Genomic DNA, 23,909 nt, shown 5'->3' with positions numbered 1-23,909 from the left:
CATTCATCGTTAATTTTTGTAAACTAGGGGAATACTCTGGAAACTATGAGTGTCCTAAACACGTTGCGGAGGAGAATGCTATCGTCGTCAAAATGCCATATAATATTGCGTAAGCTATTCACTTCCAAATATCCCCATAAACCCCCCAAGGACGAAGTAATTAACAGTCACAGTATGATTAGTGACTTTTTTTTCCCCCAACCTGGTACGTTTTATGAGAATATTTATATTGGGAACATGCAACGCATGGCTAACAATGTCTAGGAGGAGTGGAAAGTCACATATACCAACTTTCATCCGTCAGTACAGCTTAAAAATGCTCTCTCGTGGCGAGGTGTTGACTTGCACTATAGAAATTAATAGACAGGGGCCATAAAGTTATCATCGTCACTCATGCCTATAAGGGCCGGACCGGAGTGCGATATCTCAGTAATGGACTCAAGGTCTATTATGTCCCATTTTTTGTCATTTACCGCGAATCGACTATGCCTACGGTCTTCTCCTTCTTCCCCATTTTTCGTAACATAATAATACGCGAACAGATTGCGATTGTGCACGGACATCAAAGTCTGAGCAGTTTTTGCCATGAAGCCATTCTACACGCGCGCACTATGGGCTTGCGCACAGTTTTTACAGATCACTCGCTGTTTGGTTTCGCAGACGCGGGTTCAATCCTTACGAACAAACTCCTGAAATTTACCCTGAGTGATGTTGACCATGTTATTTGCGTCAGCCATACCTGGTAAGCTTTAAATAGCTTTGGGGGCGAGTCAGAAGTCACGACTGTGCTGATTGCCATTATGTAGCAAGGAGAACACAGTCCTTCGCGCTTCTCTCGATCCTCTGATGGTGTCAGTTATTCCTAACGCCGTTGTGGCCGAGAATTTTCGTCCCTTGTCGTACAGCGCCGATGAAAATAACAAAACGCCTGTGCCACGTGCCTTATTGGGCCCGGATGATATTATCACAATTGTTGTTATATCACGACTTTTTTATAACAAGGGAACAGATCTGTTAATTGCGGCGATACCAAGAATCTTAGCTTCTCACCCGAATGTGCGCTTCATTATCGCAGGTTCAGGGCCCAAGGCTATTGACCTAGAGCAAATGCTAGAACGTAAAGTTCTACAAGACAAAGTGGAATTCCTCGGAGCGGTTCGACATGAGGAAGTCCGCAATGTGATGGTGCGGGGACATATCTATCTTCATCCGAGTTTGACTGAAGCATTCGGAACGGTGATTGTAGAAGCCGCTAGTTGTGGACTATACGTCGTTTGTACCCGTGTCGGGGGCATCCCAGAAGTCTTGCCACAGCACATGACAACATTTGCAAAACCTGAGGAAGATGATCTTGTTCAGGCGACCGGCAAGGCAATTGCAGCCCTTCGCTCGAACAGAGTCTGCACTGACAAATTTCATGAACAAGTACGCATGATGTATTCGTGGACGGATGTCGCCCGACGAACAGAGCGTGTTTACAATGGAATATGTGGTGCCATAAGCGAAGAAGAGTTTTACGGCTACTTTCCTGGACAAGGTTGGACTGCAACAAGGGGCCGCATCAATAGCTTCGCTCTCATCGATCGACTAAAACGCTACTACGGCTGTGGCATATGGGCTGGGAAATTGTTTTGTCTTTGCGTTGTCATAGACTTCTTGCTCTATGTTTTCCTTGAAATATGGTTCCCCCGTAGCAGCATTGATATTGCGAGAAGCTGGCCAAGGAAACCGACTGTAGGAAGCACGGAGTCCCATGAAGTCGATTCCTCTATTCACCGAGAATCGAGGCGCAGCACCGCACGACCGAGCGTGATATACTAATTCAGTTGGTATGGCCGCATAAAAATACTCACATTTTCGAAACTAGCAGATGCACACCCCTACACACCGAAATCGTGGCTAGCCTACTCATTTTGAGAGCCAGCGCCTATTTGGTGTCGTTCCAGGATTGGATCTATACGAAACTATTCGTTTCTGAATGCCTAAACTCCACTTTTCGAGCGCCGGCGTTAGGATTCAAACAACGTTTTTGGTGTGGCGGCTTCAGGAATGGTGCGACTTAGGATCTATATTGCTCTGCATTTAAGCGCCCACGACTGCTTGCAATATTGTCAAGAAGGCTTTTCTTAGCTAAGGCAGAGAAAGTTACTTGTACTGAAGAGGAATCTTGAGTGGTTTTGAATGCATTCTGGGAGCAAGGAATGATGTATACAATTCAATTAGAGGAGCACCTAGCACTAATTTTATAACATTTTTTTTTTTCAGGATCAGCAGCACAAAACCTATTGGTGAATGCCAACGCGGTTGAATTAACGCACACCCGGTAAAACCAGATAAAAATTGGGTATATGGCTATTCCAATGGAAACGGGTAGAATATCACGGCTATCTATTTTTTATCTCATCACAGGAGGTCTGCTTTCCTTGTTCCATTTCACCCTGCTGCGAACCCATTCCACTGCTTCCCTCACCCCGCTCCCCATCAGCGCACTGACGGGCAACACTCGACTATCTCGCACACCACCCCCTTCCTCGCCCTCAAACACCTTTCTCACAAAACCTTCCTTGATCCTCACTACCTCCACGCAATCTTCTCTATCTTGCTTATTCGCGAGCACAAGGATGGGCACTCCGATCGTCTCCGCATGCTGCAATACGGACTCAAGAACCTGGCGACACTCATCCAATCTCCCAAATTCACCCTGGGGATCTATGGCGTTCATGGGTTCGGTAATAGCACCTGAAAGTCCCTTGGAGTTCGACGGCGCATTTGGCCCTCCTTTATGTCCACTCTGAGCAAGGCGCGAAACGTCTGCGTCTTCGCCTACATCTGCACTATCGACCACAAAAATAATTGCATGACAGCTCGAATAGTAGCTTTGCCAGAGGCCACGCATTGATATCTGTCCTCCTATATCCCATATTTTTAAGTACATGTCTGGAAGCGGAATAGTTGCGACATTTTGGCCGACAGTTGGGACGGTTTTGCCAGGGAGGGCCTGCGTCGTGGTGTTGTTTGGGTCGGTGGGGAGGAAGAGAGCTTTTATCTGGTTTAGCAAAGTGGTTTTTCCTGCATTATCCAGGCCAAGGAGCAGGACGGAGTATTCTATATTGTTGCGAAGTCAATAGTGATTTTGGGTATTGGCGATGGCAAATTGGTTACAGGGGTCTAAGGGGTGGCGGTAGTTGAAGTATGATATCGTGGGCAAGACATACCCTCTTTACTCGTAGCATAGAAATAAATCGATTTGGCAAGATGGTACATGGTCTTCAGATTAGGATGCCAACACCCGAGGGGCACAGGCCTATTGCCGTCATCAACTCGATGCGACAACGTCAAATCCCCACCCACGTCTAACAGCGTTACAGAGTTGCGACAGTAACTAAATCATGACGTAAGGGGAAGGAATATGAGCATTCTAGATATCCGTGGCCGTATATCTCATGCTGAATTTCTCGCGCACGCCTGAGCATTGGTTTATCTTTTCGGCCGGAAAAACTTTCGGCATGATTCAAGCTTCCAGCCACCTCAAATACCTTCTCAGCCAATCATATGTTGTCAAACATGAAATCTTGACTATATATATATACATATAGGAGGACTTTACCAACTACGCCAAAAGGATCAATCCTTAGGGTAGCCACCTACTCCTCAAGAGATATATGATTCAATATATCACGTACATGTACTCAGTATTGGATGTAGCCCTGGCAAGGGTGTGTACCCTCGACTGTCAAGAAAAGCTGCCCGGAAAACAACGGGACAAGCGCTCGTACGAAGTCGTGGAAAAATAGTCCTTGTGTAGACCTGCTTATTGGGAGAGGATGGAATGAGATGATGTGAGGGTATACACCGTAGTCTTTTGATCATTGCGTATTTTCCCAATCTCATGCCATATATCCGTGGTTCCCCCACAATCATGGATGGCTCAATGACATCAGAATAACACAGTTCTCCAGACCAGCAAATTCATTTGAACAACCTCGGCAGCGGTTCCGATTTGTCAGCCCCCTCAATTGCTCATCAGTTAATTCAAGCATTTTTTTGCAACGGCGTAGATAGTTTGGTTGTCGCTCTCTACATTTCAAAAAATTTCATTCCGCCCCACCTTCCACCTTCGTCTTTATATTTGACTGATCGTTTGGAATGCCATTTCGCAACTCACTTTCGCCTATTATAGAATAAGCCGCTGTTTATATGCTCTTACTTGCACACCCGATGCGAAGGACAGTGGGGTGGTAGGCGGGAGTTGCTGTTGATATCTCTTGGGAGGCGTTGAGCTGCATCATCAACCACTGCTCCTCCACATAATGCCGTATGATCCAGTAGCCGTCCATGGCAGAAACACTGAATGTTCCCAAGTCAGTTGATATCGTCATCGTTGGTAGGTGGGCATTTTATTCTCCTCGCTCCTCACGTTCCCCGCGCATGTCTAAAATACCACTAATCGATATAAATTTACTCCATGACTCGATGCAGGAAATGGACCCTCGGCCATGGTACTCTCATATATCCTCCACGGCCATATTCCATTTTACAACCCGGAGAAGCCCCATCCGGATCCGTTACTCCATTCAAAGCTAAAGCACAACCCGCAGCTGCTCCACCTAGACATTGACCATTTGACAAGCCATTTCGGTGCATCTCGATTCCCATATTCCACCCAAGCTCTTCCAGTCAACGCTCTTCTTGATGCTTTGATTCGTCCAAATGGAGACGACGATGATGGAACAGAAACGAGCGTCCAGTGGCGCTATATGCCAGAAATGGCCGCTTCGCATCTTGTTCTTGGACATGCAAATCAGCCGGGAGGCCAATGGGCGGAGTGCCCCGAAGGGACAACCCCAAACATCCAAACATTGAGTTACGCTGGTATGCTCTCACTGCCTGGATACAGTTTCGCTGAGCACCATCGACATGTCCACGACACTCCTTTGCCGCCGTACACAAGACCATCAAGAGAAGCGTTGGCGGAATATCTCGCAGCTTACCCCACATCTGTTGGGATATCCAAATCAATTCTATGCAACCAGGAGGTCAGCAGGGTTGATCGCACTGAGAATGGTTTCTATATCGGCTCACATAATATAACCTGCAAGAAGCTGATCTTGGCATCGGGGGTTTTCACCGAACGTATTCCTCCGAGACCTCTGTTGTTGCCATTGTTAAAATTACCACCGCTGACGTCGACGCAACCGCGACGTGCCCCTCTCTTAGTCATTGGGTCTGGATTTTCCGCAGCCGATGTCATTATTTCTTCTCATCCAGACCAACAGATAATCCACATTTTCAAATGGGAACTCGAAACCAATCCGTCGCCTCTGAAGAGTTGCCACCAGCAAGAATACCCCGAATATGCTGCTATTTATCGTCTTATGAAACAAGCATCCGCCCAATTAACTCAGAAGAACGGGGCAAGACGCCCAAGGCAGGCACGTGGACTTTCGAACCCCTTCCTCGACAGCAGAAATTGGCAAGTTAACTACGAAGGTAGTCCCAACGCTGTTATCACGGATGTTGTGTTGGACAATGGAAGCGCCCTAGTCACATTCCGTCGAGAGGATGGGATAACACTCTCTCGCAAAGTAAGTGGACTAGCATATATGGTTGGCCGAAGGAGTAGTTTGAAGTACCTGAGCAAACGACTACGAGCTGAAATTTTCGGCAACGACATGACAACAAACGCATGGGTTTCTAGAAAGACAATGCGCGCTCGGGCCTTGCATGGTTTACAAGTCACGAAAGATATATTTGTAATTGGAAGTTTGACCGGCGATTCGTTGATCAGATTCGCTTGCGGTGGTTGTATTTACGCCGCCGGAAAGCTCATCGAAGCAGAACTCAATAAACAGAGTGGATCTGTTGAAGAAAAGCCCGGTTCTAGAACTCAAAGGAACAAGGACTTCGACCCCGAAAGCGCATTTATAAACGGTATACTGGAGCATAGTCATGCCACCATAAGGATCGAGAACGAATTAGAGAGGAATCTTGACACAGGGCAGGAAACGCACGTCCGCTCGGATTCGATTGCAAATCCACTCAAAGGTTGGTGGGAATACCTATTTTCATTTTTTACCGGTTAGACTGTTTGTCCTTGCCGATGATATTCCGGTCTGTATTTTTATTAAAGATAGATATCTACCTGAGCATTATAGACGCCTGGCTTATGAAAAGCAAAAGTCAACCCCGTGTCGAGAATGAAACAGCATAGCATTAGCCCATGAGCTGAAGCTGGTCATCTGGAGGCCAGCGGACCTGAGCAAACGTCAGGCATCTCTTAATACTCTGTAGGAATTTCCGTGTAATTTCGTCGCTCATAATGTGCGCTTGGCTCTTATCGCTTTGATGAAGCTTCTCTCGCGCAGACCTTTCATGGATACCAACCATAGTAACTCCGATTGGCCAGGCACTAAAACAATCAAGTCAGCAAAGGCAACTCGAATAGTATGGGTCTATCAACATTTAGGAAGTTGTAAATTGGAAAATCGAGAAAAATTCGTTTCACTTACGCTTTTCCAATACTAAGTCGGAGATAACCGTCGTTCGCGTCAACATAGCGTCTGTCCTGCGCGCTTCGTACAATCTCCACCACTGGCTCAAGTATACTCTCTTCTAAATCACCATTTTCAAACCTCCTAAACAAGGGGCGAATATTCTCCCTGGACTGCACCATGGCATTATAAGCCTGTTTCCCTTGGTAGCTATTCTTTACATCGTCATCTCTCTTCGACAATGCGATTTCCCATTCCTTGAAGATCATTGTAAAGTAGGATGCCAGTTGTCGGAAGAGAAATCTACGACCTTCCTCATCTGTGGGCAACTTAGGGGGGACTCTCATTTCAGCTTCGGGGACAAGAACAAGGGTTGTCGCGATTGGCCTTTCAAGCATTTGTTGCTGTGGGGTTAGGGATCGCTGCAAAAGTCGTCGATACCGCTTTACACGACCCTTATGGCTTTCTCCAAAGAGTATCGCTGGCTCTCCCGCAGCCCTCAGCTTGTCAATCACCTCATCCTCACCGAGGTCTTCTTCATCGTCGACCAGGGGAGAACCCTGCATCGAGTCATTTGGACTTCCCGCAGGAACCTCGGGAAGACCAAGTCTCCTTCTCCTTTCTCTCTCTTTAGCCACCGCTTCGGCTTCTTTTTTTCGCCTTGATTCCTCTGCCAGCTGTCTTCTCTTCTCGTCCCTTGCCCGATTGCGTTCGGACTGTTCCTGCTCAAACTTACGTTTCCGCTCCGCACGTTGCTCGCGTTCTTTGCGCAGTTCCTCTTGCTCCGCGTGGTATGCGGCCAACCTGGCCGCCTCGGTGTCTGATCGCTTCACATATGGCTTCTTAGAGTCGGAAGTGGCTGTGGAAATTTCGGGCGCCTTTGCCTTGGAAATTTCCTTCGCCATTAGCGAGGCGAAATCCATGGCGGGTTAGTGGTCAAAATCTGGATAACGCAGAGGTAATACGAGATAAAGTGATTGCAACTCAAACAACAGGTTATATCAGTGAACGTTTGTTGTTGACTTTCTGGTGGGTGAGGAGAGAAGAAATTGTGCCGAGATTCCAAGATTGGAGACTTGGAAGCTTCTAAACCCTTGACTTAGCGCCACTTGAGCCACCTGAGCCACCCTACCGAAGAAGCTCGATACCTGGTGCCGCAGCATCCATTCTCCAGCCACAAAGTCGCCCATCACCGTTTCTACTATCACGATCGCTCCGATCGCTCGTAAGAGGGGTTGAATTTGTGGAAATCTACACCTCGTTGGTGAAATTCGTCGTACACTCGTACAGCGACATTGGCCACCCTACTCAACCTCGCGCATACAACACATGTGCACTCTCCACCGCCACGATGTTGGACGACAAGTCTGATGCGCCTCCTAAGATTGACCGCCAGACAACAACACCGTTTCATCTGAAGCTGTTTTATAAACAACATTCCTTCCATAATCTCTCAGATTTCCCGATCCCTTTCCCTCCATCCACACGAAACGCAACCACAACCAACCACCCTCCTACGCTACCTCCGCACCTTCAAATTTACACCTGGCCGTCTTGTTCTCTACGCGAACTTGCTCAGCTTTTAACGTCATGTCTTCCTTCGATTCTTCCAGATCCTGCTATTGGAACACGCTTGAGCTTCCGGCTCATATACCCAGATACAAGAAATCAGGGAATTGTGGGTGAAGGGTTGGGGAGGTATCTGAGTCGAGATATGGGCAGTGTCATTGTTGGACAAAGTCCGGTTGCGGAAAGACGGGAAAAGACTCTTCCAGTAAACGGGGCATTGAGGCTTCAAGGCGAGGAAGCGGATAAATGCTTACAAGATTTCCGCTTTGTGATTGGTGACTATGTCGATTGTGCAGTTCTCCCTCCTTTGGCCGATGGCTCTACTGCGCCCGCTCTCATGAACAGGGGAGTAACGGGTAGTTCGGCAATTGGCGGAGGGATGAGGGCCTTTGGCAATGGGCCGTCTTCCTTAAGGGAAACTGCGTTTGGCAAGTCAAGGGCCGGTGGATCGCTGAGTAGTGGAGGATTCCCCCCGACTGGCCCATCTGGAGTTCCTCCTGGGGAATGGAGAAGAGGGGAGAGGATCCCTGAAGTAGGAGGGCGTAGCTTCGTTCGGGGCCATGCAAAGAATCGTGGAAAACCGTATTGAATTTGATATTCAATTTGCTACGTGATTAGAACTCGCTTCCGTTGAGTTTCGTCGTCTTCGAGAACGGAAACACCGAATCGTCGTTTTAACCCTATGTAAATGGACTTTCACATTTTCCATCCTTGCTTTGTTGTTGTTGATTCCTCTCTATTTGTTTGCGAATTTGAGATGTCTTTTTTTTTTGTTCTACTCTAACTACTGTTTGTATTTCCACTCCTATGGACGCCACAGTTTACAAAATAGATTAAGGTTGACGAATACAGATATCCTCATGACATTAACCCATCCAGTTTGGTTTTGATATACATTTGTAGCTTAAAATATGGCAACAAACTAGGGTTCTCCCAAGTATGGGAGGGCAAATATTCCTGCTCCATGGAGAGGTAAGAGGAAATATACCAGCAACCGATTTGTCAATAGGAGCAGTCGAGTTCCTCTCCCTGACAATCCATTTTGCATCCGACCTAGTTACAGAAACAACTTGTATCACTCCACTATCGTATCCCCTCTTCTCTTGCCTCTGAATTCGAGCTTTCCCTAGAAGTTGTGAAAGTTATCGATCCAGATCAGCTTTGGTTCAATCCACTCGCTTCAAAACACGTGCCAAAACGATGGGGAAGGTGCAATTGACTGCCAATTGAGGAGGGACTCAGCACACTTACATCAGTTTTGTACCCGACGTAAGCCAAAACTCCAGGCACGAGCGCCATATAGCAAAATGAAATCCAGACTGTCCGCGGGGTCCAGCGGAAGTATTTATATCGGTTGACATTCAGCTCTACTCGAGTCAGTAGGATAAGTAAGAGGTATCTCATAGTGAGGATATCCAATGAGAAGGAAATGAAGCCATACCATAGTATTTCTGAAGGGCCGGATCAAGTGTCAAATCTGCGAGAACACTGTCAGTAATTGACGAAAGCCGATAGGAGAAGTCTATGGGGGGGGATCAGACTTGGATTGGGGCCAGCCATTGCCGGGCCTTGCGTGGGTAGTTGTTGTGGTATGTCTGCTTGGTGAAATCTGTTTACTTGCGCTCGGCTACAAAATGGCAGCAAACGTTAATCTCGATTGAAGTTGCGATATCCGTTAGTCTGTATTTGTCACTAGTGTCAGAGCCTCCCCCACCGAAGGTTTTTCCAGCCGAAAATTTGAACCACGCTCAGCTTCTTCTCTTTTCTCCTTTAAATTCTGGGCAACGTTGCTCTTCTTTGCAGGGGACAATAATAACATCCTCGATCAACAGGACTTAGTTCGCTCTCTACTGAATGCACTACTGTCAATAACCTTAATTCCTCGGATTCATCAAATGTCTCTCTCTCAAACTACGACGCAGGACGAGCAAAACAAAGCGGTGATAGCCCTGGCTGAAGGCTTTGATACCCTTATTGAACTAATTCAGAAGCTAGTATGGCAAGAAAGAGAGTTATCAAATAGACTTCAATTTGCTTATGATGAGGTATCTGTCTCTCCTTTTCTATTTTGTTCTTCATTCCCTCTGTTTGTTTCTTGCGTTACATGATGAGAGAACTTCAATTAGCTCTAGATCAGAAGCCACATCTTTGCGGCAGTGACTGAACCATCTGCATGTATTATCTGATGTTCGCATATACTTGATCTCTACTTTATTACACCGACTACCACGGTTCCTTGGGGCTAATGTCATGATAAAATAGTACTTGAACCTTGCCAGCCAACTAACTAGTTGCTCTGCTTCAAAAGCAGAAATAGCTGAAATGATATCGCCTATGCCCTTTCAACCATCCAACTACGATGCATCTGCGGACCATACAAGATGGATTTATGATGGGCAACAGGCTGGCTACATCACATCTTCAGAGTTGGAAGTTATTGCCAAGGGACTTGAAGCCTACAGAATCCTGGCCGACAAACTTGTTACTCAAAATGAGTACAATCAAAATAACAATACTTACCCTCCTATGGTCCACGCGAAAGCCAGCTGTCCCCTCGAACACGATTCCACTGCTGAAAATGTGCAAGGTAACCTTCACTGTCTGTTTGCAATTCCAAAAGGCATTGACTGCATCTAATTTCATGAACCCGAGCTCAGATCTTCGCTCACAAGACCTTGACCCTATCAAAGCTGAAGCTCTCCAGGATACACCCTCTCCCTTGATACAGGACGCTGCTCCCAGGTGTCCGATCAGGTATCTAGATGACCACTCTCCGGAGGAAGTGGCTAAGTATTTCCAAAAAAACAAACATAGAATCCCTCGCAGTCATACCATCTGTATTCAACGATATCAGAGAGACGCTAAGAGCATCCGCCAACTCGACGAGAAATATGGTGACATGGTAAATATGATCAAGGGACTTAGTCTTTACCATCAACCTTATCTCCCCTCAACCCAAGAACCGGGTAGACCAAATGCTGCACCGTCCGTTTCGATTGGAAGGATAGAGAAATGGGCGAAGGATGTCAATGCTGAATCCACAGAGATAGAGGCCATGCCACTTTTCCAGAGAGGAGAACATGGTGAGCGGCTGAAGGAGAAGGAGGATGAGGAACAGGGGGATGATTGTTTTGATAGATCGCTGCGGGACGTGCGATTAGGCGAGTCGGCCAGTAGACCTTGGGGAATCCATGTTCCAATCTCTCAAACCGTTGCCCAGCAGCCCAGAGATTCATCTGCTGCAATAATTTGTCAGAATGGCGTTACTGGAAGTACGCAGTTGGCAGATTATAACCGGGCTAACCCGGAGCATTCATCCGTCTCAGCCTCATGGCTGCAGAAACTGAGACCATTGCTAGCTACGAGCCGGTGTCCATTCTACGCCGTCGCGGGTAAGGACCACCGACCGCTCATAAATGTTCCTGGCTCTGCTGCTACGGATATACAAGCAGAGGAGAATTATAGATGCCATACTCTTGACAATTTAGCTTCTCCTCTCAACCGTATTGATCAGCCGCAAACACCAACCTCTCCCATTCAGTCTAAGATGGTTTTTCAGGGGCCTGTTTTTTTGGGTTATCCAGCAGAACATGTCATCACATTTCTCCAACAGCTCAGTCATTCCCGAAGCGTACACTAAATTGTAATGTATAAATCACGCTTTTTATTTGGTGTGAGCCATAGCTGACTATGTGACCATGTATGAAATCAGAACGAAGTTTGTTGCGTTTCGAAACCTGAGAAGCTGACCGTATTCATGATTTTTGTCTTAGTTTGATCTCAAATCACTTTGAGAATTCTAGTATCAGTCTCGGATGATATTCCTAATTCTTGTGTGATAGGTTAATACCTGCCAAGCACAGCCGGCGGGTGAAGGAGGAGGGGCAGGGAGGGGTTTGGTGGGTGGCGTAGTGGTAGGCGCTGTTCATGAAATGGTTTCTTGAGTAAGCACTTGGTGTTGGGACTATCACTGCTGAGACAAGAAGGTAGTGGGTTTGAATCCCATCCTCTACAAAAGAACATTATCATAGTGTGAGGGATATTGAGGGTACTTTTTCTTATCTCATTTCTATTGATAACTGTCACTGCAGGTATATTCGACTAGCTTAAAAACACCCGACTTGCATTACGTGCTCGGGGTCCGCTGAAAACATGAAGCTTGACTGCAACAAACATGATCTCCATTTTTCCACATGCACTTTCCTGGGTGTCAGCTGCTTGCACTTGAATTTTCCACTGCCCCTTTTGCACTACCAATTCTCCACGGACATTTATAATATCCAGCCCATTGCGTTTAGCTGCTCCTTGGCTATCTTGCAATCGCGATGCGTCTGGTTTGCTGAATGACAAAGGAGAAGCGGGGTCGCAGCGAGAAAATGATTCTGTAACGGACAATGATCGTGTTGCGTTTTCGCTTCCTTTTGCGCTGGAGATGTCAACATTTGTGTCTGATGATGTGGTCACATGGACGTGTTGATTGCTGCAGCAAGTGTTGGAACCAGGGGTACTGGGAACGAAACCCGTGTCAGCTGGCGTGGTACACGCAGTTCCTTTGAATCCACTCCCATCAGCACTGTACGGTTCTCCATCAAGGACGATATCAGCGTCACAGTCTATTCGGATCTTGACTCGGTCGTCGCTCAGTGGAGTGTTGCCCGGACTAGGTGGCTGTTTGCTAAATCCGCCCGACCTCATCAGTAATCCGAGAGGGGCAATCGTAGGGAGATTCATTTTATTGGCTATGACCTGGAAGAGGCTTGATATCCTCGCTTTCGCCACGCCGGAGAAATTAGCCCTCATGGAATTCAGATTAATTAATGTGTTTTCATCCCCGATCTCGACTATTAGCTCATGAGATGTGTCGTCGACAAAAGGGCGAGAATAATGGACCCAACCTCCAGAAGTGGTTCTATCCGAGGCTGGGACGTCGTTTACAAACCGAACCCCCGACTGGCGGATATCTTGCAATCGAATCACGATTTCTGACTTTCGCCGCAATGAGTTGTAACTGATCGTATGGGGAACAAGCTTTTGCTCAAGCCCCCGAAAGTGGAAATAGCGGCAGTCACGCAGGAGGGCAGCCCGGTGTTCTTCGTTCCGTACATGGAGAGGATATCCTTTAAGCATATGGAGGAGCTCTGCAAACACTTCGGCTGAGCGGTTGATCACCACAGGCGGAGTAACAGCTGGTGGACGCAGGAGGCTTGGACGATCGAAGGTTTCCTTGGGAGTGGTAAAAAATATAGCAAAAGCGAGTGAGAAGAAGTTCGGATAATCCCCAGGACTAGAGAAGAGATCACGGGGAATTTGGAAATGTCGATCTCCGATTTGTATGAATATCTCTGACTCGACTAGTTGAGAGATCAAACGCGGCACTAAAAATCATGAAGGTTAGGGGGAAGACGCCTGGATAAAAATGTTGTGAACTGGTAACGTAACTTACGACTGTAAAATTGCGCATCCGCAATCAGCCTAGCAAGGTGGGTTCCATCTTGCGGTCGCACATAGTAGCCTTGAGTTTTGAGGGGCAATTGTCAGTCATGGCATGTAAAATACATGCAAATCAATGTTTCTATAATACGAAGAAGAACTCGCGGTAGCAGAACCCAAATACCTTGAAGATGTCTCAATATATCTCGAAAATTGGCGGGGTCGCGATCAATGTATAGAGTTCGCACTGGCGCACCATTTTCATTGTGACGCAACTGCTCCTCAAAAAAATGTGAAAAATATGAGGGTGCTCTAAGACTTTTAGTCCATAAGTTCTGACTACGGGTTTGGACATGAGTTGCTGGACTAACCATCAGAGGATATCGACGAGCCAGACAATCTAAATAACTCGGAGCCTATCTGAATGGGAAATACCTTTTCAGAGGGGAGAACGCAGGTTTTCCCCTTCTCTGAAGAATCTGGCTGCCTCGAAACTCCGGGGGAGGAGGTGGAGAGATTTGAGTTCTGGTTGGGAGAATCCGCTCTACTATTTTGTCTCATGTTGCCGTTATCCATTTCACAGTTGACTGTTTTTCTAGAACGTGGCTCCGAGTCCGAGGACATAGCAATCGGTTGCAGATCCCTATCCGCTGCAAGATAATGAGCGGATTCGATACCGCTGTGTTCTGAATTATTAGTGGTAAGTTTTGGGAGACCCATTCTTCCTTCATGGAGGTGCTGTGAATCCGATTTCCGTTTTGCAGCACGAGACTGAGATGGAGGCATTGTCGGCATCGGGACTGGGATAGAAAGCTAATGGGGTGTCGGAAGTTGCTCCTGGACAGGAAATGTAGCAACCCCCACTGCTGCTAGATGTGGAGGAGTAGACGAAGCCGCTTCCGGAGTTCGAGTGGATTGTGATGGTCCGTCCAGGCTACGGACTCCTTCTCGCTGGTCATTAACGAGCCGTTCCTGGACTTCGTAAATGTGGTCAATGTTCAGGAAGGAAGAGTATGATGTGTTCCAGTCTGGGATGAGTTCGGAGGAGCCAACGAACGATATACCCCAGAAATTTAGACTGGGGAGCGAACTCAGGAGGATTGGCTTATTTGCTCCAGTCGATGTCAATCCCTTATCGGCAATGCATTCGTTTGAGGGGCCCGGGGAATGCCTGACTGGAGAGGCGGTGGTAACATCAGGTTCAAGAACAGAGTCGCACGATTCGATTGGTGAGTGTGTGGTGTCAACTCGTATGAGGCACGATGCCAGCGATGGGTTCAACGGTAGTGTCTCTTCATCTGACTTTCCAGGTTGGGAAGAAGCGACATTGAAGTGATCAGAACTGAGTGGGGAGGACATTAACAATGCACCCACTTTGCGTTCACTACGTCTTCACTTCATTGTGGGTTGTGGATTTGAAAGGATTGGTAACTAGTGTGTGAGCTACAGAAGCAATTTCATGATTTGGTTTGTCAGAATAGTTTAAGCGGCGCTAAGACACAGTTGCAATGGAAGGCCAAGGCATTAGATGATTTGGTCTGGTACTTCAGAAAAGCAATTTGCAACGACTATGTCTGAAGTTTCATCTCTGAAGGATCTGTGGACGAAGTCAGGATTGTTTTTTTGGGTGGTGCAACTTTGAAATCCTGAGTCAGCCTTACATCATCAAGCAACAGTTCAGGCAAGTTGGCAATATGTGCGTTGTAAGAGAAGTTGAACTTGGTTGGTTGGTATTATCAATCTAGGGGCTAGCGGTAGGCTTGCAGGACGATTCGGTCCCTCTATACCACCATGGCGCTGGTGGTGATCGAGCTCTTTTGCCACAGTGTTCTAACAGGTCATGAGGCCCGTGTAAGAGCAACTGCTATACGGTATGCCAACATGCTATCTATCACAGGTTTGAATCAGAGTAATATCCCCTGCTAATGCACACTCTGTTAACCATGATGGAGGAGATTGGTGGTTAGGTAGCCTGGAGGACCCCAGGCCACCAATGACCAATGGCAGTAGGGTAGTGGAACTTCGCCCAGCTCGGATTGTAGAGTGGGTCTGAGGGGGTTGTTGGAGGGATTAGATTGGATGATTCGTCCCCTCTTTCGCACCAGGGACCAGGGGCTGGTGGTGATCGGGCTCTTTTGCCCTAGTGGCCTCATAGTTGCAATGAACCTCTCGGATGGTTGATCTTGTTATTGTTGTGGTTGGAGCTGGAGAACCATATAAATTTCATCACGTGCGGTGGAGTGGCCGTCTGGGCAACCAGTTATCGGAACCAACCTTCCACCTCCATCATTAGGGTTAGAAAATGAAAAACAAATCAGAAGGGGTTGTACAGTACAAAGTGATTCTTTTAGAGAAGAGAATCAGAAGGAGAGAATGTCAAGAATTACATCATTGTGAAGCACAGAGCAGAGGAATGTTATAGAATACATTGTGAGATCACTGAGATGGAATCACAAGAAAAGGAAGGATTTTCATATGAGCATGTAGGCACATCAGTGGGTGATGGAGGGTTGGTTGTCTAAGTCAACTACTCACAGATGTTAACCCATCACATTCTCTTATCCTTTAGAAGAATTATTGATCTAACTAGCAACAAAGAAGGATAATAATGAGATTGATCGATTCACATTTTTAATCCTTCAAGTTTTAAAACAACTAATCAAATCGTTAAGCCAACGGGGCTGGTAAGGCCTGCGGCCCTGCGTAAAGTCTCCCCCAGATGAATTCGCTAATCCCCGGTTTGCTCCTACCCGAATTGAGTGAGCCGAGGCTGAAATTGCCAACAAATATTCCAACCCCCTTAAAAATTTGAACTCTATCTTTCTTGATCCCATGGTTCGAAATCTCATAGCTAGAAAAAGCAATATTCAACATCCAGCCACACTTTAAAAGCTTTTCATGAATTATAATATTTTGATCAAGTATACAAAAGATAATTTACAAGCTTAAAAAGTTATCAATTGTGAAAACCTTCTATCGCGATGTGCTTCATTTGATATGTAAATTGCTCTCACGGTAAGAGAATTGAATAAATTGAATTCATTCTTGTAATACTAGTTAGTTGGCGGCAGCACAAGGATAGCATTCTACATCTATTATTTTACAAAGCGGCTCTCTTACTTGATTTTGAATTATATTTAAATTTTCAACTAACCTGACTTTGATAAAATTTAAAAGGTTAAACTTGGTTCCTCGTTTAACTTTGATAAATTTTTAAGTTTCAATCCTCGTTATATATTACCTTGAATCTTTGAAGTGGCTATTTTTCTGATCTACAATCGTGGCTATGAAATCCCCAGCCTTTTACAGTTGATATAGCTATCAATAGCCGAAACTCTACCACGGCTGAAGTACAAAGAACTGTTGATATTAAGATTATAAACCTGCTTTTTCTATTTCGTTTTATATTTTTACTGATAAATGGAAATATTTATAAAGTTCATTACAATTCTACAATAAATTAGTTTTCTAAGTTGAATATATTATCTATACCAGTTTTCCCAGTTCTACTGATCACACTGATCAATAGCTTTAAGTTTACTTACTGTTTACAAAAATATCGGTTTTCGATATATTTTATCTTTATTACTGAGTTCTCTCTTTGATTATTCACAATTCTTTTAACCCTGAAATATTCATTTTATTTTTTTTTAACTGTAATGTTTTGAAAGGTCAATTTTTTTTATTTTTTTCGTTACACAGGTAAACTCTTTATATATTGCACTTTGTTTATTACTTACATTTTATCCCCCATTATATATATATATTTCTTTTTTGATTTGAATCTAAAATTTCCTCACAAGAAAATCCCCAGAATCAATTGCAAAAAGTTTACACTTGTTTTAATTTGTGATGTTTTATTCTTTTATAAAGGAATTATTGGTTTATTTTACACTTATAATGTATCAGTTTAAAAACCGAATAACTTTGCCAAAATGCATTTAAAAATCGGGCTTCTTCTACTACTTATAGTTGTCTCTGTTGTGGCTCAGGAGCCGAAATATGTGTTTGCACATTTTATGGTGAGTTTTCACAACCATCTCAAATTTCATGTTAACATCTTTGAGGGAGTTCATTTTGCTAATATTCACCAGGTTGGATGTGCTGCTGCTATGACACAAGAGGATTGGATGGCTGATATTAAATTAGCTAAGCAAGCTAATATTGATGCATTTGCACTCAATATTGGAAGACAAGATAGCTACACGGATGCGGTGCTTTTCCGCGCATATGAAGCCGCAGCAGCTGTTGGAGATTTTGGCTTGTTTATATCATTTGACTATCTTTCCGGCGGCCCATGGCCAATGGATGTAGTCATACAAACGATCAACAAATATAGTGGTCACAGATCACAATTTAAATACCACAACCAGCCTTTGGTATCCACATTTGAAGGGACCGACAATATCAATGACTGGTATGCAATTAAATCAGCTACTGGGTGTTTTTTGGTCCCGGATTGGTCTAGTTTAGGGCTGGAAGGCTTACCGGGGGTGATGAATGTCATTGATGGATTTTTCAGTTGGGATGCATGGCCGGTGGGTGCACAATCAAAATCTTCTGATAATGACAATAAGTATATGTCAATGCTTGGCCAGAAGCCATACATGATGCCTGTTTCACCATGGTTTTATACAAACCTTGCACAATGGGGGAAAAATTGGCTGTGGCGTGGGGATGATCTGTGGCATGAGCGTTGGATGGAGGTAATTGCGTTGCAGCCAGCAATGGCTGAGGTATGTTATTTCACTACATTTGACGTATTATATTTCATCAATTTAACTGTCTGTGTATAGATCATCAGCTGGAATGACTACGGTGAATCAAATTACATTGGCCCAATTCGTCAACCTGGTATTCCTCCGGGCGCTGAGTGGTATGTTCTTGAAAACCCTCATGATGGCTGGCGACACCTTCTTCCAGCCTATATTGATTTATTCAAGTCCAACAATGCAAGCAACCCTCTCGTCGACCATCCCAGCCTTAGTGATACATTTTCCTATTGGTATAGGAGAAACCCTGGAAAGTCTGGGAGTGCTGATGGGACAACAGGTAACAATCCTGCATTCGGCCAGCAACCTTTAGATCCAGCGGTGGTGTCAGAGGATAAAGTGTTTATCACAGCTTTTGTTTCAGCACCTAGTGAGATTGCTGTTAAAATTGGACAATCACGTACCACAAGCCTACAAGCATCATTTGCAGGAATCAATCATATGAATGTTCCATTCGGTGGGAATACAGGGCCTGTGAATATAAAAATAATGAGAGATGGGGTACAAATAGCTGATACAACAGGGCCTGAAATCACAAATGATTGTTTTGAGGGGAAAGTCATGTGGAATGCATTTGTTGGATTGAGCTGTGAATGAGGATTGTTGAATAAGATTACTAATAAGTTAGTTACTCTAATTAAGTTATCATCAAAATGTTTAAGTACAGAGACAAAAATTCTCCAATGTTTGTGACATCCAAATCAAAACAAAAAGCCCAGTGGAATTTTGTTGACCAACAAAGGTGTAGATAATTCAGGGGTAAGAATATGGACTACTATCAAAGTTAAAATCTTCACTGTACTAGGGGCAGCCTGCCCCCAGCACCCCCCCCTTAAGAGGGTGGGCAAACAAACCTCTAAGTTCCAGGGGATGAAATGCATCTTTGATTGCTTTGAAGAGATGGACAGCTCAGGCACAACGCTGTATAGCAGAAGCTTCATGAAACATGCAGCTGGGCAGGATGGAGCAAAAGTGCGAAGTCATATTAATATCATCACTAGCTATCATTGCTAGCCATCATTGCTAGATATCATCGTAGATATCATCGCTATATCATCGCTAGCTATCATGGCTATATCCGCTATATCTATATCAACATATATCATCATCGCTATATCATTGATATATTATCGGCATATATCATCAGTGGATATCATTCATTCAAGCAGGTAGGTAGATAGGCAGGCAGATAGGCAGACAGGTAGATAGATAGTCAGATAGCAAGCTAGCATTGATTGGTAGGTGGGTAGCTAGATGGTGATGTTTATGCTCATAGAGATTGATTGGATATTGATCAGACAGGTAGGTAGGTAGAAAGGTAGATAGATAGCTAGGATTCTCTATTGATTGAATATCTATTTCATAAGCAATTGACTGAATATCTAGCAGGCAGGCAGACAGGTAGGGAGGTGGGTAGGTAGATAGAAAGGGAGCTAGCTGGCATTCGCTATTCTATTAACAATCAATCAATATCAATCAGATAGACAGGTAGGTAACTTGCATTCTCTATTCCATTAGCAATCGATCGGATATCGAGTAGGTAGGTAGGTAGGTAGGTAGGTAGGGGAGATAATTCAAGAGTAAGCATAGAAGGCATCAGAGCCAATTGCAGACTGGTGTTAAAAAGTCAAGTCTCCACTGCATAAAGGTGGAGATTCTGAAATCTGCTCTGCACCAATAATGCCATTGAATTTCAATCCACATTTAATCATTTCAGCCATAAAATGAAGCAACTTTTGAAGAGATTCATATGATTCTTAGAGACTTCGCTTCGCTCCGTCTAATTAAGAAACACGGAAAAACTGGGGTACACCAGCGTAAGAATTACAGCACCTTAGATTCTCACACTTTACTGAATCCATCTAGACTATATACAAAGTGTTGAACATTGCTCCACTCCTAAGTGGCAGTTATCAATGGAAATGAGATAAGAAAGAGTACACCCAATGTCCACCAAGATGTGATAATATCCTTTTGAAGAGGGTGGGATTCGAGCCCGCTACCTTTTTGTCTCAGCAGTGGTGGTCCCAACACCAAGTACCTACTTGAGAAAGCATTTCATGAACGGCGGTTACCACTACGCCATCCACACCCCCTTATATTACTAGCCTTTTCAGAAGGAAATTACCCTTTATAGAACTTAGTCGGTACAAATGGTGTTGAAACAACAGTCGCCTTGTGTACCTTTTTCCTAACAAGAACACCAACCTCAGTTCCCTTCTTATGGAACCCCTGCTTCACATATCCCATTGCAACATTTACCCCACCAAGTGTTGGGCTTGGCAAACCAGATGTCACCATACCAATCTGTGTTGAGCCATCTGCCATGTCGATAATAGGTGCATCTTTACGTGCTGGTGGCCCTGTCTCAATGACCAGCCCAATACGTCGCTCTGTAAGTGTCTTCGTGGGCGACGTGAGTTGTGGTAAAATCACTGAAGCGCCATTGAAGGCTGAGGAAGGGGACGATGGGTCACGTCTGTCCTTGCCAATGAGCCAGCTGAGGGAAGCAGTGGGAGGGGTTTGCGCAACAGTTATGTCGTGACCATATAAGCACATGCCAGCCTCAAGGCGAAGGGAGTCACGAGCAGCAAGGCCGGCGAGGCGGACACTCGGATTGGAGAGCAGAAGTTGAGAGACTTTCATGGGGAGCTGTGGGTCTATATCTGTGGGGATAGATATCTCAAAGCCATCTTCTCCTGTGTAGCCTGTACGGGAAATGAGGAGGTGGGATGGTGTGTGCGTTCCATCTGGGAAATTGAGGTGGAGGAAGCGGCATTGACAAAAGTGAAGAGTGCTGAGATCTGAGTTGGTTCCTGCTTCATCAGTTGTGATGAGTGACTGGAGAATGGAGGCGCTCAGGGGGCCTTGAAGTGCGACTAGAGCATGGTTATCAAGGACGGACCAGCTGATGATGGATTTGTGTGCGGAAGAGCCATGCCTCCATCTGAAGTTCTCAATTTCCTTGTGAAGAAAATCCAGGTCTTCCTTGCGGCGACCAGCGTTTGTAACGAAATAGAATGATTCAGGGCCCAGGCGGGTGATGACTGTGTCATCAATTATACCTCCAGTTTCCTCATCAAGGAAGCATGATAGCGTGGAGCGATTGATTTGTAGCAGGTTCAGAGAGGATGGTGTAACTTTCAGGAGAAGGTCTAAAGCCCCAGGGCCGGAGATATGGTGTTGAACCCTTTAAAGGTGGAATTGTCAGTCTGAGTGATCATTAAAGAAAGAGAAACATTCTACATTAATTCTGGCAGTAATACATACATATGGCTCACATCGAACAAGCTAGCCTTGTTTCTTGTCCAGTTGTGGCTTTCAGTATGACTCAAATCACTATACACCAGCGGCATGGAGAATCCTGCAAAGGGTGACATCCGTGCCTTGTGAGCAATATGGAGGTCATGGAGCTGGGTTTTTTTCAATGTCAAAACTGCCGTAGATGAGGAAGCAAGATTCCGACTTAAGAATGTGTGATGGAGGAAATAATTAGCTGAAGAGTGAAATGGCACACGACTGCGAGAGGAGGCTTCTGCGGGGATGGTGAGTTGGCCGAGTGCCCGCGAGCTCAATGGTCTGCAGCCGTTGCCAAGTCGGATGGCTGGTGTGGTATATACAGGCCTTAGCCATGGGAGAGCGGCCCATTTGAAAATTGAAGGGGCAGTCGGTGGCTTCATGATAAACAGTTTGCTAGCATACAGTTCGATAACAACTGGATGGCAGATACAGATTCTAGTCTGTTCAGATGTGCAAGGTGTCAGTCTGGTTAGGTAATCAACGGCGCAAACCACGAACGAGTTCTACGTAGAATTCCTGGGGCTAGTTAGCCAAACCCTGCATACATATTGTGCATGTCATTACAACATTCCTCCGTAAAAGCCAGTGGTTGTAAATATTAATTTTCACTAGGAAAATGAAATAACCCCTATTTCGCTAACTATCAGGAAAACATTACGTGATATTCTTGTTTGTATGATACTAGTATAGAACCGGAGTTGCCTCAAGTTATAGAATATATGATATCGATTATTAGAAGTGACAAAGGCTAGTAAGAGCTTCAGAACAAGAAAAAAAGCTTTAACAAATTTCACTTGACATATTTATTCAGTCTCAAGAAAATAAGACTGTGGCTGTTGCAAGAATAATACTCCGGAAACCCTTAGCACTCTTTTATATATTGAATCTTCTAGTTGTTTAAAATATGTGGTTCATAGAACATATTATACACTGTGCTCAGCTCACAAAGGAACGAGATGTAGCACAGTCATCATAAATAAATGAACTGTTCACAGTGTAGCACTCAGAGGTGAGGCTATATATAGCCTTTCAGAATGACACTTTCAGCCTACATTCAGCACACAATTGTCAGCACATATTTGACAACCAATGATGGAATTAGAAGGTGATGCAAAAACTAACATTCAAAATGCTACTACCTGATGCCCCCAAGACTGTGTTATGACTGAGTGCAACAAACTGAATGTCGAAGACCCCACTCTCATCTGCTCTGATTCTGCCTATGCTGCATGTGTAGCCTCCCCCAGCGTCTCTGTCAAGACGAGGTTGTGGCCTATCCACTTCATCTAAAACATGAATGGCACGCTTTGGAGCAGATGGGCACCCTAGCAATTGAACCTCTGATGTGTACTCAATGAATGCATCACGGACCTGATCTACCGTTGGTGCAGGTCGATTTAAGAAACGCAATGATGCGCACACGGTATGGCCATCAAGGACAGGGACTCGATTACATGCAACCGAAATTCGAAGGGGATGCTGATCACTGAACCCTGCCAGATCCGAGTTCAACCTGCCTAGAATCTTTCGCGCTTCTGAGGAGATCTTGCCCTCCTCACCAGGGATGTGGGGAACGATGTTATCGAAGATGTCCATACCTGACACAATCAGTTACTCATGATATGCAAAGAACATAGTATTGTACTACATTGACATTTGCACTTACTGCTGACACCAGGATAGCCTGCTCCTGACACAGCCTGCATGGTTACCATGCTCACAGACTCAATAGGGCCGAATTTCTGAATAAGCACTTTGGCTGGAATTACCAATCCCACAACCGCGCAATTTGAATTGCAAACAATCATTCCCTTTTTAAGGCCATAACTTTTCCTCTGGGCTGGAATCACGTCGACATGCCCCATATTGACTAAGGGCATCACAAGTGGTACCATAGGATCTAGCCGATGATTCTTTGCATTGGAAAAGACTGCAAAGTCTGCCTTGAGAAATGCCATCTCAATATCCCCAGCAACATCAGGGTCTAAGCCGGAGAATATGACGTCACAGTCTGGGAATTCAGATGGGGTGCAAGGTCGGATGGTGAAGTCTGCAACTTGAGCTGGAATTGGGGATGATTGCTTCCAGCGCACAGCATTGCAGTACTTTTTACCCACTGACCTCTCTGAGGCACCTACAGCTACCAGTTCGAGTAAGGGATTTTTCTCCAGCAGCAGGATGAACCGAGTCCCAACTGCACCGGTGGCTCCTAGGACACCTGGGCAAGGATCAGTGATGCCGTCCATTTTCTTCAACAGAGTCATCAGTGGAATGGGATTACCGCAGCGTTTTTTTGAAAGTGTGGACATTGTTAGGTCTATCTAGCGACCAATTTCAGCAACATCGA

General features: G+C 45.2%; 11 protein-coding genes across 11 annotated transcripts; 5 read left to right on the top strand and 6 right to left on the bottom strand.

Annotated features, from left to right (window-relative positions):
* Window positions 1-174: 174 nt before the first annotated feature.
* On the top strand, window positions 175-2,265 carry HCBG_01230 (phosphatidylinositol N-acetylglucosaminyltransferase GPI3; the record flags this gene model as incomplete). The annotated part of the gene is made up of 4 exons (XM_045428280.1): window positions 175-205; window positions 265-299; window positions 354-742; window positions 807-2,265. 4 exons carry the CDS (start codon window positions 175-177, stop codon window positions 1,819-1,821), a joined length of 1,470 nt encoding a protein of 489 aa, XP_045290066.1.
* Window positions 2,266-2,395: 130 nt separating this feature from the next.
* Window positions 2,396-3,264, bottom strand: HCBG_01229 (ADP-ribosylation factor; the record flags this gene model as incomplete). Its single annotated transcript, XM_045428279.1, has 2 exons — window positions 2,396-3,105; window positions 3,216-3,264. 2 exons carry the CDS (start codon window positions 3,262-3,264, stop codon window positions 2,396-2,398), a joined length of 759 nt encoding a protein of 252 aa, XP_045290065.1.
* A 1,071-nt stretch (window positions 3,265-4,335) lies between these two features.
* Window positions 4,336-6,125, top strand: HCBG_01228 (uncharacterized protein; the record flags this gene model as incomplete). Its single annotated transcript, XM_045428278.1, has 2 exons — window positions 4,336-4,384; window positions 4,480-6,125. The coding sequence occupies 2 exons, from the start codon at window positions 4,336-4,338 to the stop codon at window positions 6,081-6,083; spliced, it is 1,653 nt and encodes a 550-aa protein (XP_045290064.1).
* Window positions 6,126-6,136: 11 nt separating this feature from the next.
* On the bottom strand, window positions 6,137-7,414 carry HCBG_01227 (pre-mRNA-splicing factor; the record flags this gene model as incomplete). The annotated part of the gene is made up of 2 exons (XM_045428277.1): window positions 6,137-6,409; window positions 6,510-7,414. 2 exons carry the CDS (start codon window positions 7,412-7,414, stop codon window positions 6,214-6,216), a joined length of 1,101 nt encoding a protein of 366 aa, XP_045290063.1.
* A 348-nt stretch (window positions 7,415-7,762) lies between these two features.
* On the top strand, window positions 7,763-8,649 carry HCBG_01226 (uncharacterized protein; the record flags this gene model as incomplete). Its single annotated transcript, XM_045428276.1, has 1 exon — window positions 7,763-8,649. One exon carries the CDS (start codon window positions 7,843-7,845, stop codon window positions 8,647-8,649), a length of 807 nt encoding a protein of 268 aa, XP_045290062.1.
* Window positions 8,650-9,135: 486 nt separating this feature from the next.
* HCBG_01225 (uncharacterized protein) lies at window positions 9,136-9,682 on the bottom strand (the record flags this gene model as incomplete). The annotated part of the gene is made up of 4 exons (XM_045428275.1): window positions 9,136-9,186; window positions 9,312-9,427; window positions 9,502-9,537; window positions 9,602-9,682. The coding sequence occupies 4 exons, from the start codon at window positions 9,618-9,620 to the stop codon at window positions 9,136-9,138; spliced, it is 222 nt and encodes a 73-aa protein (XP_045290061.1).
* A 273-nt stretch (window positions 9,683-9,955) lies between these two features.
* On the top strand, window positions 9,956-11,700 carry HCBG_01224 (uncharacterized protein; the record flags this gene model as incomplete). Its single annotated transcript, XM_045428274.1, has 3 exons — window positions 9,956-10,054; window positions 10,323-10,647; window positions 10,718-11,700. The coding sequence occupies 3 exons, from the start codon at window positions 9,956-9,958 to the stop codon at window positions 11,698-11,700; spliced, it is 1,407 nt and encodes a 468-aa protein (XP_045290060.1).
* A 394-nt stretch (window positions 11,701-12,094) lies between these two features.
* On the bottom strand, window positions 12,095-14,849 carry HCBG_01223 (BTB/POZ domain-containing protein; the record flags this gene model as incomplete). The annotated part of the gene is made up of 5 exons (XM_045428273.1): window positions 12,095-13,435; window positions 13,504-13,572; window positions 13,675-13,800; window positions 13,862-14,303; window positions 14,349-14,849. 5 exons carry the CDS (start codon window positions 14,847-14,849, stop codon window positions 12,162-12,164), a joined length of 2,412 nt encoding a protein of 803 aa, XP_045290059.1.
* Window positions 14,850-17,168: 2,319 nt separating this feature from the next.
* On the top strand, window positions 17,169-19,048 carry HCBG_01222 (glycosyl hydrolase; the record flags this gene model as incomplete). Its single annotated transcript, XM_045428272.1, has 3 exons — window positions 17,169-17,512; window positions 17,585-18,226; window positions 18,287-19,048. 3 exons carry the CDS (start codon window positions 17,426-17,428, stop codon window positions 18,857-18,859), a joined length of 1,302 nt encoding a protein of 433 aa, XP_045290058.1.
* Window positions 19,049-20,057: 1,009 nt separating this feature from the next.
* Window positions 20,058-21,958, bottom strand: HCBG_01221 (aminomethyltransferase; the record flags this gene model as incomplete). The annotated part of the gene is made up of 2 exons (XM_045428271.1): window positions 20,058-21,452; window positions 21,533-21,958. 2 exons carry the CDS (start codon window positions 21,940-21,942, stop codon window positions 20,387-20,389), a joined length of 1,476 nt encoding a protein of 491 aa, XP_045290057.1.
* Window positions 21,959-22,577: 619 nt separating this feature from the next.
* On the bottom strand, window positions 22,578-23,808 carry HCBG_01220 (aspartate semialdehyde dehydrogenase; the record flags this gene model as incomplete). Its single annotated transcript, XM_045428270.1, has 3 exons — window positions 22,578-22,610; window positions 22,685-23,160; window positions 23,229-23,808. 3 exons carry the CDS (start codon window positions 23,806-23,808, stop codon window positions 22,578-22,580), a joined length of 1,089 nt encoding a protein of 362 aa, XP_045290056.1.
* Between the last annotated feature and the right edge of the window lie 101 nt (window positions 23,809-23,909).

The sequence above is a fragment of the Histoplasma capsulatum genome (genome assembly GCF_000150115.1).
Source record: "Histoplasma capsulatum G186AR genomic scaffold supercont2.2, whole genome shotgun sequence".
In the NCBI taxonomy this organism is placed as follows: domain Eukaryota; kingdom Fungi; phylum Ascomycota; class Eurotiomycetes; order Onygenales; family Ajellomycetaceae; genus Histoplasma; species Histoplasma capsulatum.
This window is presented reverse-complemented; position numbering and strand designations above follow the sequence as displayed.